Consider the following 14,690-nt stretch of genomic DNA (forward strand, 5'->3'; position numbering starts at 1 on the left):
AGTTAACGTATTTGTATATTATTGTTTGTTGTCTGTGATACTGCCGATCAAAGTGGGTGCGAAACATCTTTTATTTTTTTGTCGTCACAGTGTCTGTGTCATATTAGATAAACGAAATAAATTGAAAGAATAAAAAATGTGTTTACAAAAGCATCATCAGTGAAAAGCACATCATTTACTGTAAATGTTTACTGTAGTATTTGTTTTAAAGAATTTTTATAGAATGATGGAAATAGCATTTTTTTTTTAGAAATTTTATTGTTATAATGTGTACAGTGCATGTTGAAAATGGTTTTTCTTTTCAAAATTATTTTATTGAAAATCTAAATTTGTCGAATTTTCGTTGAAAATAAGCAATGGGCGATTTGTTTAAATTAATTATTGCAATAATAAAATATTTGAAGAAAAAATATATTTATAATTAATGGTCGGTTTGAGTTGAAAAAGTTTGAAGTGTGAAATATTTGTGAATGCGGAAAATTGAAAATCTGCAATTAGTCTATCGTATTGCGATGAACTTGCTTGATTGTCTACTGTAGCGCATGCATACTGGCAGGCAGTAGTGTTAGGACGCGGTCAGTGGAGATGAGTCTCTCGAAAAGCGACCGTACTGTAGAATTGTCTTCGTTTCTCAAATCAAGTCCGTCGGTTCCGCTTGTGGAACGACTGCTGGACGAATGTTCAATTGAGTTTCCCTTCAAACGTACCAACAGTGCGATATGCAATCTGACTCGCGACGGCGAGCACGTGCGTCCGCATTTGCACAAGGGGCGTGTACTGGCCATGCTGACATCCGGAGGGGATTCTCCAGGTGAGCTTTGGTTATTTTTTTGTTTTTTTCTCTTTTCAGCTTAATTTGGAACCGCCTTTTTGCGCTATGGCTGACGAGGCGGACGTGGTCGGCGAAAGCCGAGATTCTGTGCCTGTGCTTCCGCCTCAGACGGTAAAGCCGAGATTCGTATCTCGACTCGACTCGATCGTCAGTTTTGCCGGTCGAGAAGGCGATTTAGTACTGCCCAGAAGTCAAATTGGACGCTGTTTGGCTGTTTTTACGAGCGGTGGTGATAGTCAAGGTGCAACAAATAGCATTGGAATCATATCACAGTGGACCCATTTTCCAACAATTTTGCTTTCGTTTTTAATTATTATTCATTCAATTGATTATTTTATTTATTGTCAAGTATTATTTGTTTTATTTTACAGGAATGAACGCAGCGTTGAGAGCAGTGTGCCGTATGGGATTGTATCTTGGTTGCCAAGTTTATTTCATCCACGAAGGTTATCAGGGTATGGTCGACGGCGACAGATATATCAAAGAAGCGACTTGGAACAGCGTTAGTGATATAATTCAAAAAAGTGGAACTATTATCGGCAGTGCACGTTCGAAAGATTTTCGAACAAGACAGGGTCGTCTGAAGGCGGCGGAAAATTTATTGAAACGCAACATCACAAATTTGGTTTGCATCGGCGGCGATGGCAGTTTGACAGGTACATTTATCTATCTATTTATCTGTGAATGATAATAACAATAATATTCTTATTATTGGCGATGTTAAATTTTGTTCATTTTCAAAAGAGAAATTTATTACTTATTCAGTTGTTGTTGTTTTTTAAAATTGACATTATTCGATTAGTGCACTTTTCATTTTTTTTCACTCTTTCTTCGAACAATATGCAGTGCTGCTAAATGGGTTTTCGAAATCAATTTAACTTTCAACTCTATTAATTAAGTTAGTTGCTTCTGACAGGAGATTTATTTTTTTTCCAGTGCTGCTTTGAATAGAATTACACATTTCTTTGGACAAATTGAAAGCCGATAATTGTTCATAGCAGCGGATTCAGTAATCTTAGTGTCACTTTTCACTGTGCATGTAATTAAAAAGAAACTACTTTCTCACGTGAGCAATGTCAGTGTCAGTATGTGAAGGTTTTCTTTGTTCCCCCCCCCTTATCATTAAGCTTGATTCTATAGAAGTTATTGTGATAAAAGATAATAAAAGATTTTCCATCACAACCAAACGATGACCCGATTTTTATCTTTTTTTTTCTCTGTCTCTCACGTAATATTGCATCATGCTCGTATAATTGCAGTGGAAAGAAAATTGCGTTATTGACTTTTTTATTCTTTCTCTCTCTCTCTCTCTCTCTTTCTCCATTCCAGAGATGATGCAACTCATTTTGTATTGTCTGCATTTTCATTTGAGAAATAAGTGGTTTGATTGATTTTTATGAATAATGTTTTCAGTCGTCAAATTTCTACACAATACTGTGTTATTTTACCTAAAGATGATGCTTTTTTTCATTCAATTGTATGATTCATTTTTTATTTGAAAAGTAATCAATATAATTGATTTTAGTTTAGTTTTTTTTTCTATTACGGATTGCCTTTGTTCTGTACTGTGAAGGTTCAGAGGCAGTTGGAATTTGATAATAAATTCACGTTTGTTGTATACATTAAATTTTGAAAAGTGGACGAAAAATGTGCACGTTAATTTCTATTAGTTTTCTTTTTTTTAAAAAATTGTTGTGATTTATTTGAATTTTGTTCGTGAAAATAATTTCTGTATACTGTAAAGTAACAATTTTATCCTCGCGGGGAATAACCTGTAGAAATGCTTTTTTCCAATAACAACTCACTCAGAAGCTAGCTCTAAACGCTCTAGCTGTTGATATATTGATTTGTATGAATGAAATTTTTTGAAATTTAATTAATTAATTTATTTGTTTTGTTTAATGTAAGGTGCGAATACATTTCGCCAAGAATGGCCGGAATTGTTGAACGAATTGGTCGAAAGTGGTCGAATTAGTGCCGAAAAAGCCCAACAATTTCCCAACATCAACATCGTCGGATTGGTCGGTTCGATTGACAACGACTTTTGCGGAACCGACATGACCATCGGTACCGATACCGCTTTGCACCGAATCATCGAAGCGGTCGATGCTGTCCAATCCACTGCCCAAAGTCACCAGCGATCTTTTGTCATCGAAGTCATGGGACGACATTGTGGCTATTTGGCTTTGGTGGCCGCGTTGGCTTCCGAAGCGGATTGGGCTTTCATTCCCGAATGGCCACCGCCGGTCGATTGGCGCGACATTCTCTGCACCCGCATGCAACAAGCTCGGGAACAAGGCCAACGAGTGAATATTATAATTTGTGCCGAGGGTGCGGTCGACCGTGACGGCAATCCAATTACAAGCAACATGATTCGAGATTTGATCGTCGATCGTCTCCACTACGATACCAGAGTGACCGTTTTGGGTCACGTCCAACGTGGTGGTAATCCGTCGGCGTTCGATCGTCTGCTCGGCAGTCGCATGGGCGCCGAAGCGGTTTTGGCTTTGATGGACACGTCGCCGGATGCGGAATCTTGCGTTATCGCATTGGACGGCAATTCGATCGTCCGCGTACCGTTGATGCAGTGTGTCGAACGTACACAACTTGTACAGAAGGCGATGGAAGAGAAAAATTGGGATTTGGCGGTCCGTTTGCGAGGTCGAAGTTTCCAAAGGAACTTGGAAACGTACAAATTGTTGGCCAAATTGCGTCCACCTACGGAAAAAGGCAACCTGAGCGGTGGGCATATTTTCACGTTGGCCGTGATGAACGTCGGCGCTCCCGCTTGTGGCATGAACGCGGCCGTGAGATCCTTTGTCCGCAATGCTCTTTGTCACAACTGCAAAGTGTTGGCGGTGAAAGATTCGTTCGAAGGTCTGATGAAAGGCAACGTCCAAGAGATGAACTGGTGCGACGTGAGCAATTGGTCGATGTTTGGTGGTTCATTTTTGGGAACCCAAAAATCGCTGCCGACGAAAAATATCGAAAAAGTGGTCGAACAGTTGCGCAATTTGAAAATTGACGGTCTCTTTTTGATCGGCGGTTTCGAAGCTTTTCATTCGTGCTTGATCATGGCCGAAAATCGTGACAAATACAAAGAATTTTGCATCCCAATGATGGTTTTACCATGTACGATCAGCAACAACGTTCCCGGAACCAGCTTTTCCGTTGGTTCCGACACGGCTTTGAATGAAATTTGCAATTTGATCGACAAAGTGAAACAGTCGGCCATTGGAACCAAACGACGCGTTTTCATTGTCGAAACGATGGGCGGCTATTGTGGCTATTTGGCCACGTTGTCCGCACTGGCATCCGGAGCCGACAATGCGTACATTTTCGAAGAACCGTTCACTGTCGACGACATCAAAGAAGACGTACGCGTGATTGCGCAAAAAATGGTCAAAGGGGTCCAGCGGTATATTATCATGCGCAGCGAAAATGCCAATCCAAATTATACAACCCAGTTCATCATGCAACTGTTCAGCGAAGAAGGCAAAGGCGAATTCAGTACTCGTATAAATATTTTGGGCCACGCCCAACAAGGCGGTAGTGCTACACCGTTTGACAGAAATTTGGCTACTCGAATGGCCGCTCATGCGGTGGAATTTTTGGTTGGCAAGTGTCGAGAATTTTTCCAACCCAGCGACGGCCGTGTATTTACCAACACACCCGATTCGGCCGTACTGCTCGGCATTCAAGCACGTCGATCCCAAGCGACGCCGATTCAAGAGATCAAGTTCGAATTATTATTTATTTTTATCTATCTTTTTTTGTTATTTTGCTTTTTCTTTCAGAAAAAAGAGCGATTTTGTTCATCGTTTGCCAACCGAACAGTGGTGGTTGAAGCTACGACCGTTGCTTCGCATTTTAGCCAAACACGACAGCATATACGAAGTGTCGGCCGTGAAAATGGACTTGAAATGATAATGCTTATTATAAAAAAATTATTCTCGTCCGCTTTCTATTCTCTAGTCTAGTGTGGACAATTATGATTATTATTCTAGTTTGATTCCGATAATAATGATCTTTCTGGAGGGAAATTGACCTCCGAAAATCCAGTCCATGTAGTAGTGGGAATTTGTTTCATTCATTTATTCATTCATTATTCAGTAATTACTTTTTTTCCAAAAAAAAATGTTCTAGTTCCTCTCCATCTACTCCTTCCCCTTCTGTTTTTCCATTGAACATTTTCATCGTATAATAATTAATAATCTGTAGTTAGTTAATAACCAGCAGTACGCTGTTATAATATTTGAGCGACTGCAAAAAATGATGGATGCCATCGATCAGTTTGATGCCATTTTTTCCACTTTTGCATCATATTTTTAGTTCCAGTATGCATCCAGAAGAGAAGAGCGACCGAATTTGTTTGGTCCGCTCTGTGTGCGAATTTATTATTATTATTCACCGCAGTTTTGCATGTTCTCTTATTTCTCATTATCCCGTAAAGGTTTGTCTCTAAGTAAATGAATAAAAAATAAATAAAAAAATACCTATATCTATATACGTATATATTGAAAGCAGTAAAGTATGCTTAGCACGTGTTTGTGTTTCAGCTTGTCTGTTTGTGTGGTTCAGGTTGAATTGTCGACCGCTAATAGTTTTCTTTGTAGTATGTTGGTTTGGCTTTTATTCTTATTCCACTAATGCATTCACCGACTAAGTGCTCACATTTGCTCGTTCATCTGTTTCTTCACAGCTTGTAAAATGACGACAATGTTCGGTCGATGTGGTGGACCACTGCTACTTCGTTGGGCAAGAGCATCCGGTGGTGTTGGTGGACATCTGTGTTGCCAGTCGACTGAAATTGGCTTTTCGTCGAAACGATTGGTGAAAGTTTGGCTTTGCACGGCGACGAACCGTACCACCACCACCACCACCACCAACAAGTATCCCAAACTTAGGCAATCGTCGATGAAGCAGAAAAAGCTCGATATTGCCATGTACGCTGTTGGGGGTGTGGTTCTTTTCATCGGCATCACTTTCGCTTCAGTGCCATTGTATCGCATCTTTTGTCAGGTATTGATTTTCCATTTGTGATTATTTTTCTCCGTTTTATTTTTTTTCCACTTGCAAATAAATATTAATACTGTAATGAAAGCTGAGTACGGATGTGGAATATATAAGCGAATGTCAATCGTTCAGTTTTGTTATTTGAAACAGATTTTTCCAGTGTAAATTTAAATTGATTTTTCGTTAAAGAAAACTGGCCTTGGCGGTGATTCGAGAACTATAAGACGAAAAAACGATGGAATTGCGGATCTTACCGTTGTCCAAGATCGTCTTATTCGAGTTCGATTCAACGCGGACTCGAACATGGCTTGGAAATTTACGCCTCTTCAGGACGAAATTTTGGTAACCCTTATTGTTTTGTCTTTCTTTTCTTAACCAATTTTTTATGCTTATTTATTTATTTTTTTTTTGATCTATTTTTATGCAGGTTCATCCGGGTGAAACCGCTTTGGCATTTTACACTGCAATCAATGCAACTGACCGACCAATTGTAGGCATTGCGACTTACAATATCGTACCCGCAGAAGCGGGTCTGTATTTTAACAAAATTCAGGTACAATTATTGTTTTCTTTTGGGAATGATTTTGTATTTATTTCACTTATTTAATAATAATAATTCGATTCGGTCGTTTAGTGTTTCTGTTTCGAGGAACAGTTGATCAATCCTGGTGAAGAGGTTGATTTGCCTGTATTTTTTTACATTGATCCAGAATACGCGGACGATGCCTACTTGGAACGTGTGGATGAAATTTTTTTGAATTACACTTTTTTCGAATCCAAGCAGGGTCTGCAATTTGACAAAAACAATTTCTGGCCCCTGGCGAAGCCGAAATGATCGATCTGTTCAATCCGTGGCAACGGTTGTTGTGGTTTTGTTTTTCTTCCACCGATACGCACCTCTGAGCAAGTGAACGCAGCCGAAGGGTTAGAATTGATCTTGTTGCCGGATTAATTGTTCAAATTGTTCCATAATAATTAATAAATATATGATAATATTCCGAACAGTTTTGTTGAATAATTGTTGAAAATAATAAAATTGGACAATTCAATCTTCTAATAATTCGATGTTGCAGGCGCACAATGATCAAACAATGCTATAGGGTAGGGTATGACTTTTACAATGTGCACAATTGCGCGTGTATTAATTAATTAATTAATTAATTTTGTTTTTCTTTTCCAATTTGTGATGGTAAAAGTGACTGTTTTTATCAGTTTTAGGAAAAAGAGAAAAAATCAAATGGAAATAGATGTGCACGAGCTTGATTTTGAAGCTAATCGAAATTTTTCACGTCTGAATTAGATTGTTGTTGCGGTTCACATTTCACGAAAAGAAAAATCACCACCACAATGGCTAACAAACCACAAAGCTTCTGATTAACAACATTTCAATACTGCTTGTGAATGGTGAGTGGGTTTGCTTGTTTTTCTTTTCTTTTTTTGCTCAATAAGCTAAAAATTCATTCCCAACTCAAATTCATGCATGATGTATGACGATGAGGTGAGGTGATAATTTTTCCATTCTGCACAGTCGACGTCACAAATGCAAAGTGCAATTATTCAAATACCAGTTGGCAGGAGAGTATTAATTTGCCACAAGTAAAGGTGAAATGGAATTTTCGATAACGCCAACAGGCAATGAGAAAATTCTGTGTCATCGTTGTGAAAGCATATTTATCAAAGTCAATCAAAAATTTTTCAAACTCTTTCTTGCTTGTACAATCAAGATATAATAACACGGCAAATAACAGTGTCCAAATGTTCAAAGTGGAAAGTACAAAACACAATTCACGTGCTGAGCACAACTTTACAATGCTCGTTTGTTTTCTCTTTTGAAGCAATTTTTACTTATTTCAAAATTTCAAAGCGAAACCCATTTCTATTATATATATATATATATATCGATTGCAACATAAACAAATTGAATTGAATTTAAATTTCCAATGGATTGCAATAAATTTATTTGCATATTTAAATTTTTTGTTCGATCATTTTATTCAGCCCTGAATACAGTAGCCCGTGATTGAATTAAAAAATAATTAAGATCAATCAGTTGATCATCATATTTTGAATGTAAAAATTAGTAGATTAATTTCCATTCGATTGGAAAATTTTTTCGTCATAATAATTGTTCAAGAAGGGATTGAAATTGCTTTTTCTTTCTTTCTTCTTCTTCTTCTTATTCTTTTCAATGGCTCAGAAATTGAAATAAATTCTTCCACTGTTGTCGGCTAATGGAACAGTGTAAATTGTTGTTTCTCTGGACACCAAGACCAAGAATAATGTCGTTCACCTTCTTCTTCTTCTTCTTCTTCTTCTTCTGCTTTTCTATTCTTGTTTTTCCAATTTCTTCATGCATTATTGGTGTTGTTTGGTTGTGTAATATTTGTTTTCTTGTTTGTGATTTAAAATCCAGAACACACTTTGTCTCCGCCACTGCATCTCTGCTGCATTGTTCATTGTTTGCGCGGGTTTTTTCTTCCCCCTTTGCCCACTCTCGAAGCATTATTTGAATCATCGATTCATTTTAAAACGGTATTCATCGACTTCAACTTTCATTGCAAAGCTGAACAGTTTTTTTTCTCTGTAATAAATGTAAATTTGTCACTTTATCTTGAATTATTATATGGTCAATTTTTCCAGTGACACACTTGTGTTTAGTCATTAAATTTTTCATCACGTGAACAACAGCAGCATGCTTGTTTCAAAATGCAACGTCACAAAAGAAAAAAACAATTATGCATCTTCCCAATTCAGAATAATATGTGTGTTGTTCACCTTGTTTTATTGGGCAGAAACAATTGGTTTAATATTTTTTTACTAACAGATTTCAAACGGATACCTACTTCTGCTTCGCTCTACTGTTCGTAAACCTGGTTTATTTTCAATTGTCCACTTAACCGACAGACAGACAGGCTTGGTTTGAAATTCGGCACCATGCACGATATGCATGTGCTTGCCTGTATGTGAACAGTATGGAAGGAAAATTTGCAACATTCTTCAACTAGAAATATATTAATTTTCTTAATGGAAAAGTTTAAATATTTGAAATAGCACATTTTCAATATACAAAGTCAAATTGACGGCTTTTCACATTTTTTTTATGCGCTTTGTATGTGTACTGGTTGACAATTTTTCAAGTAGAAGAAAGTTATTATAATAATTAGATTAAATTTTCAATGCAACAGTTTCGCATAGTGTAAATTGCTTTTAGTCTTTTTTTTAATCATTAGCAAAAGAAATTTACAAAACTTTTGCAAGTGTGGCGGCGGTTGAAAGCAAAAAGCACCGTTCTAAATTTGTCATGGTAAATTTGTTTTCAACACTTTGATGAACATTATTACCAAAGAGCGTTGTAGTACAGCGTATGTCATTTCAATTTTGCTAACAAAATTGTCATCAATTATTCATTAATATTTTACATTCTACCTGTACAAGCAAACTGATGCAAAAAAAGATTTTTTACATTGTAATAGTTGTATTTGAATCAGTTGTAATATTTTGTTTTGCCTATTTTGAAATATAGAATACAACGTATAATAATATTTCACGAAGATGATAAATTGCATAATAATAATAATATATTATTATGCAATGTGAAATTTGAGTTGAATGCACTGAGCTTATTGAACGGACAGAATAGCAGAAGGCGCCAGTGGGTCGCATGCTTGTTCGAGTTGTTGAAAATTTGTTCGCGTTGACGCAGCAGATGCTATTAGAATTATCAAAATTTGACAATTAGCAACAGTGGTTCAAATGAAACCGATTAATTAACTGAGCCAAATTGAGTTTGCAAAATGAGTGGAATGCAACAATATGCTAGCATGGGTAAGATAAGATGAGCTGGTGAAATTTTTCTTATCTGAAATGTCCACTTTCCTCAGCATTGTGTTCATATATATATATATATATATATATGCGAAAGTTGAAGCCAGCTTGTCAGAAGCGAACAGGCACTCATTAGATTAAATTTTTATTAACTTGCCATTGTAATAATTTACTGAGGTGGCTGTTGATGAGATGTATCAGTGGGATGTTGATGATGTTTGAAAAGTGATGTGTGAACAAAGTGAAAAGTGATTTCTCTTCTTTGTGCTTGCTTGATGTGCGCTTCAATTCTAGGCACGACGTCACTTGAAGAAGACTGTCATTGGCCGGATGCAGTGTGTGATTTAAACGAGCTTGAACCGGTCTACTGGTCCACGTAACCAGGCCTGTCCGGTTGAGCAGATTTTACAATTGGCCAAGCTGAATTGCAAGCGGCCTACATTAACAACTGTGAACATTTTTCTTTCTTTTCACATACCCAGTAATGCTGTTAGCTGTTTTATTAGCTTACTATTTATTAGCTACTTTAATACAATACTGGAAACAATAGTTGAGCAGCAACAACAACAACAACAACAACACTAACAACAACCGTATAGAAAAAAACAAAAGTAAAAAAGAAACAACATCCGCTAATAGTACACGAAGAAACAAATCAACTACATTCGAGTAGGCATTGGATCTTTCTGTTCCATTGGGCGTGCTTGTCATCATGACCCCCCACGCTTGTACGTGTCCTTATTAGTTGGTTGATCGAGATCAATTTTGATTGGTTGATAATTTTCACTGCAGCCGCTTTTACTGAACGGTGTAAGCAGCGACTTTGCCACCAAAGCACCAATTGACTGCCCCTAGAACTGCTTAACTGCATCTTCACAACTCAGCTATTAGTACTGTAGTGGTTGCTTTTTCCATTTGTGACTGTGGTACAAGACGAATCAGTTGATAAGTGTTGAATATATACATATCCATATATATATATATATATGGACATTAATACCGACAAGAGCAAGACAGCTTCAGCGCCGGTTGCGGATCCTGAATCCGGACGGTTCACCACCAGATCAATTTCCAATGCAGCGTCAATTGTCAAAGTAAGTCAAAGTGTTCTTTATTAATCTCACTTTATTTGTTTCTTTATCCAACAGTGTAGTCAAATCCGATGTCCGTAGGTAGGAGGATTTGAAAAATGTTCAACTGGAAACGCTAGCTTACTTTTTCAAAGCTGGCGTTCCTTAAATTGGATTACATTTCTCTCGCAATTGTAATATCACGTTATTTTAAAAATTTACATGAACTAAATAATAATGGGGAAGTGTAAAATTGTCCTATTCTCATTCACTCTTTTGCGACTCTCAACAATTCGTTGCTTGCGATGATTATTAAATTTCTAAAACTGTGAGATTGTAATTTTCTGAATATATCATCAGTATTTTTGATTGTTTCGATTTTTCTCAGTTCACTAGCTGAAAGTAAATTTTCCTCTGCTACTGAATATGGCTTTCAAATCTGAGACAATAAGCAAACTGTGTAAACATTTACCGTGCAAACGACCTCCGCCTGAAGCAAATTTTTTTGCCGTGGAGGTGGAACTGGCCATTGGACCGGTCGAACCAAATTTGAACAGTGTCAGCGCAAATAATGCAATGCAACTTAACGAATGGTAGTCGTATAATATTATTCAGTTTTCGATAATTTTATTATTGAAATATTTTTCACAAGCATTAAATTCTAGAAAAGTTGCCAAAAACTGACAATATTTCAAATATCTGCTTTGTAAGCTACAAATGTATGCAATACAAATCCATTTGGAGTATTGTTATAGTAAATTTGAAAAATCAGTTTATGAAGAACAGTTGTAACTTTTAAATTTAAAAACACGAATAAATAAGAAATTTTAAATATGATAATATTAATTATCATGTATAAATAAAACTAGATAATGTGATATGGTAATTTCTAATAAAATGTTATTAATTATTATGAAATAGTTTTGCTCAAGACATTGATTGCTAAACTGATCATTTTTCATCTATAATTTTCAAAGTACAACAGTCACATTGTATATGTTTGTATATATATATATATATATATATATATATATGGGTGTGTCTGTGTGTGTGTGTGCGTGTATGTGTGAAGCTAAATTTTTCATTATCAAGTATGTCAGGTGTTCAAGATTTTAATTATATGTTAAGTGGTTTATTCAAATGAAGCATTTTTCGTGAACTAGCCTAACTTACTTGCCAACTTACAGCAGTGGTAAAACAGTTAGGAATAACTGTAAAAATTGAAAGATTTTTCACCATCAAGTGGATAAATTGTTTAAATTAGCATAAATTGTTATTGTTACGGTTATTCTCACGTGTATCGTGTTCAGCTGTAATATGTCACCTGCACAAATGGAGTAGGCAAAAGATGAAAGTGAAAAGTGTTAATTTAATTTAATTTAATTTTTATTTAATTTGTAATCATATAAAAACTGCAAAACGTGATTAAAGCATAGGGGGTGTAATTTCGAGGTGTATGACTGGCTGGCTATCTTGTGATTGAAAAATTGAAGAAACAAATTATCACTAAAAGTATGTCCTTTCTACTTTCACAAAATTGGGCCGCCTCAATAATGCCAGCTCTAGCAGAACGACAAGAGCGTGCTGTTTATTGATAGGACTTTCATGAATCGTAAACAATACAGGAACTGGGTTTTCACAAGCGTGCACTATTTTAAAATGAGTCGAACGCGCCCAAATTGGCTGCATGGTGAACCTGTGAAAATGCTGTCATTATCAGTGTCACAGTGGTGAAATTACCGTCGAATTGACTAAAAATTACGCACATACTGTCCATCTTTTTCACTTATTCCACAGTCGAGCCGATACATTGACATCCTGTTGATATTGGCATAGTTGTTGTACTGGATATTTATTTGATTATGCAAAATAGAATGTGTTGTTCGCATAGATGCAAAATTGTGTACCGTACAGAATTTGTTCACGTCATTGTACAGAAATAAAACAAGGAAACGGATTTTGTATAATTTCTTCCTTTTCTTCTTCTTCTTCTTCTTCTTCTTCTTCTTTATTCAAACTATGCCTTCCGATGACGATATTTCCTGTTAAGCAGGAAGCCAATATTTTGCATGTCAAAATAAATATCCTTTCTCATTTGACATTCAACAGTTTTTTTTCTTTTAATACAGTTCTTTATTTTTTATATGAAATTTCATGTAAATGAATCACCGAAGTAAATTTTAAATTTTAAATTTATTTATTACTGTATGTATGCTCAGTGACGGCATTGCAGCAAGCTTTGAACATGCAAACTGCTAGCTCTATTGCATTTATTATGCTTTTTCTGATTTGTTTGACGATTACTTTTCTAGTAGTTTCTGCTGACGTTTACTATTATTTGTAAAAATAGTAAAAAAAGTAGTTATTTGTAAAATTTATTATTTCTTTTAAAGTTCATTTTTTTCTGTAACATCGTCTGACATTTTTTATAAGCTTTTATGAACAAATTCACTTGAAAGTATAACAGAATATTTTACACTTTTAGAAGCACTGGTTAATCTATATATATATATATCATATAAGGAATGAAAGAGGAACTTTGCTATATTCTGTTGTGACAATTTATTAGCATTTTATTCATTTAACAGCAGAATTAGTTTGCCTACTTGATTGAAAGGTTAACAAAGTTTATAGTATTCTATTGTTCTGCATGTTGAACCTTTGCTGCATAGGAATTGGTACAAAGTTTGCTAGTGACATTAAAGCAATAATTGATTAATAGTTTCCATATTGATCACATATGTACCCACCACCAGCATAGTTGCAAGACACCCTGCTTTTTCCGGTCAAATAAACATCATCAGCAAGTAAACCTGGGCAGTTGCCACCCATATATCTATCCATTGCTTCGTTTTCATTATCGAGCTTTCAGTTTGATCAGAAACGATTGTTTGAAAATCATTTTTAAAATATGCTTTACATGTTGGAAAAAGTGCTTGATTGTTTTAAATAGAGATCAACAATTTTAAGTTGAAAAAGTGTATTGGAAGCAGAAAATAGCACTAATTTGAACATTTTACAAATAGTGCACTGAACAAACAACAAGTAGATGAATTGATATTTTTGGTTTGCTCTTTTATTCTCTCCTGACAAGTTCAACGTACCGTAATTAGCCTACACATACACATGCACATACATGAGGGTATATTAAAATTGTTGTAAAAGGAATAAGTTTTTCTTTTGTCTTCTTGAACTATAAAAGAAAGCATCATTTTTTATGAAATGAAACTGAAATTTTTAATATAAACTAAATAGCAAAATGTATTTTTTATTAGTTCTATTTTCCATCAGATAACCTCCCAGCGTTTTATCAGATGATATTCGATATGTGCGGTGCGGTGCGGTGGGGGGGAGGGGGAAGTTTACAGACAAAACAAATGTTTCGATTTAAAATAAAAAAGAATGTATTTTTTTCTTAAATTTTATTGAAATATCAAGCAAAATTTGTAATTTTTAAAAAAAAATGTGAAGTTACCCTGCATTTGCAACATACCCAGGGCTAGGCATCATTGGAAAATATTTTTATAAACATTGTCAGTTTAACCAAACTGGGCATAACATTGTTGAACAAGAAACAAATAGAGCGTAACATTTTTAGCGGTTCTGTTATTTGAAAGAATTTTATTTTATTAAAGAAAATTCTATTATTAAAACACCTCATATAGGGAAAAGGGGAAAAGAAGAAGAAGAAGAAGTAGTAGATTTTTACTTGATACGTATAGAAGGTTTTTATTCAAGAAAAAAGCCCATTTGTTTGTCAATTTCAAACAAAGTGAAAGTACATTGCACTGTTGGAGGAAGTCATTTTTGTTCAAATTCTTGAAATTCAGTTCAAAATAGTTTGAAAAACAGCAGCCACTTGTGCAACTGAAAGCATCCCCCATCCGTTTAGGGGGTTTCTCTTTTCTATGAAAAGTTCTTTTCTCAACGTCAAGGACTGACTGACC

At 35.6% G+C, this 14,690-nt stretch overlaps 3 protein-coding genes across 3 annotated transcripts; 2 read left to right on the forward strand and 1 right to left on the reverse strand.

The window, feature by feature from the left end:
* The first annotated feature begins 585 nt into the window (after positions 1 to 585).
* Tsp_05639 (6-phosphofructokinase) lies at positions 586 to 4,759 on the forward strand. Its single transcript, XM_003371945.1, has 5 exons — positions 586 to 774; positions 851 to 1,073; positions 1,204 to 1,488; positions 2,741 to 4,571; positions 4,630 to 4,759. The coding sequence occupies exons 1-5, from the start codon at positions 586 to 588 to the stop codon at positions 4,757 to 4,759; spliced, it is 2,658 nt and encodes an 885-aa protein (XP_003371993.1).
* Positions 4,760 to 5,451: 692 nt separating this feature from the next.
* On the forward strand, positions 5,452 to 6,683 carry Tsp_05638 (cytochrome c oxidase assembly protein CtaG). The gene is made up of 4 exons (XM_003371946.1): positions 5,452 to 5,854; positions 6,038 to 6,190; positions 6,276 to 6,401; positions 6,483 to 6,683. Exons 1-4 carry the CDS (start codon positions 5,543 to 5,545, stop codon positions 6,681 to 6,683), a joined length of 792 nt encoding a protein of 263 aa, XP_003371994.1. The 5' UTR covers positions 5,452 to 5,542.
* Positions 6,684 to 8,033: 1,350 nt separating this feature from the next.
* Positions 8,034 to 8,351, reverse strand: Tsp_05637 (putative 40S ribosomal protein S19-binding protein 1). Its single transcript, XM_003371947.1, has one exon. The coding sequence runs from the start codon at positions 8,349 to 8,351 to the stop codon at positions 8,034 to 8,036; it is 318 nt and encodes a 105-aa protein (XP_003371995.1).
* Between the last annotated feature and the right edge of the window lie 6,339 nt (positions 8,352 to 14,690).

The sequence above is a fragment of the Trichinella spiralis genome, assembly GCF_000181795.1.
Source record: "Trichinella spiralis strain ISS 195 chromosome Unknown Scfld9, whole genome shotgun sequence".
Classification (NCBI taxonomy): Eukaryota; Metazoa; Nematoda; class Enoplea; order Trichinellida; family Trichinellidae; genus Trichinella; species Trichinella spiralis.

Excerpts from the sequence above, each read along its gene's own strand:
- Tsp_05639 (XM_003371945.1), top strand. The coding sequence starts at position 586 with ATGAGTCTCTCGAAAAGCGACCGTACTGTAGAATTGTCTTCGTTTCTC. Across the intron at positions 1,074-1,203 it reads GAGCGGTGGTGATAGTCAAG|GAATGAACGCAGCGTTGAGA; the intron begins GTGCAACAAATA and ends TTTATTTTACAG. Across the intron at positions 4,572-4,629 it reads ACGCCGATTCAAGAGATCAA|AAAAAAGAGCGATTTTGTTC; the intron begins GTTCGAATTATT and ends TTTTTCTTTCAG.
- Tsp_05638 (XM_003371946.1), top strand. The coding sequence starts at position 5,543 with ATGACGACAATGTTCGGTCGATGTGGTGGACCACTGCTACTTCGTTGG. Across the intron at positions 5,855-6,037 it reads TGTATCGCATCTTTTGTCAG|AAAACTGGCCTTGGCGGTGA; the intron begins GTATTGATTTTC and ends TTTTCGTTAAAG. Across the intron at positions 6,191-6,275 it reads CTCTTCAGGACGAAATTTTG|GTTCATCCGGGTGAAACCGC; the intron begins GTAACCCTTATT and ends ATTTTTATGCAG.
- Tsp_05637 (XM_003371947.1), bottom strand. The coding sequence starts at position 8,351 with ATGCTTCGAGAGTGGGCAAAGGGGGAAGAAAAAACCCGCGCAAACAAT.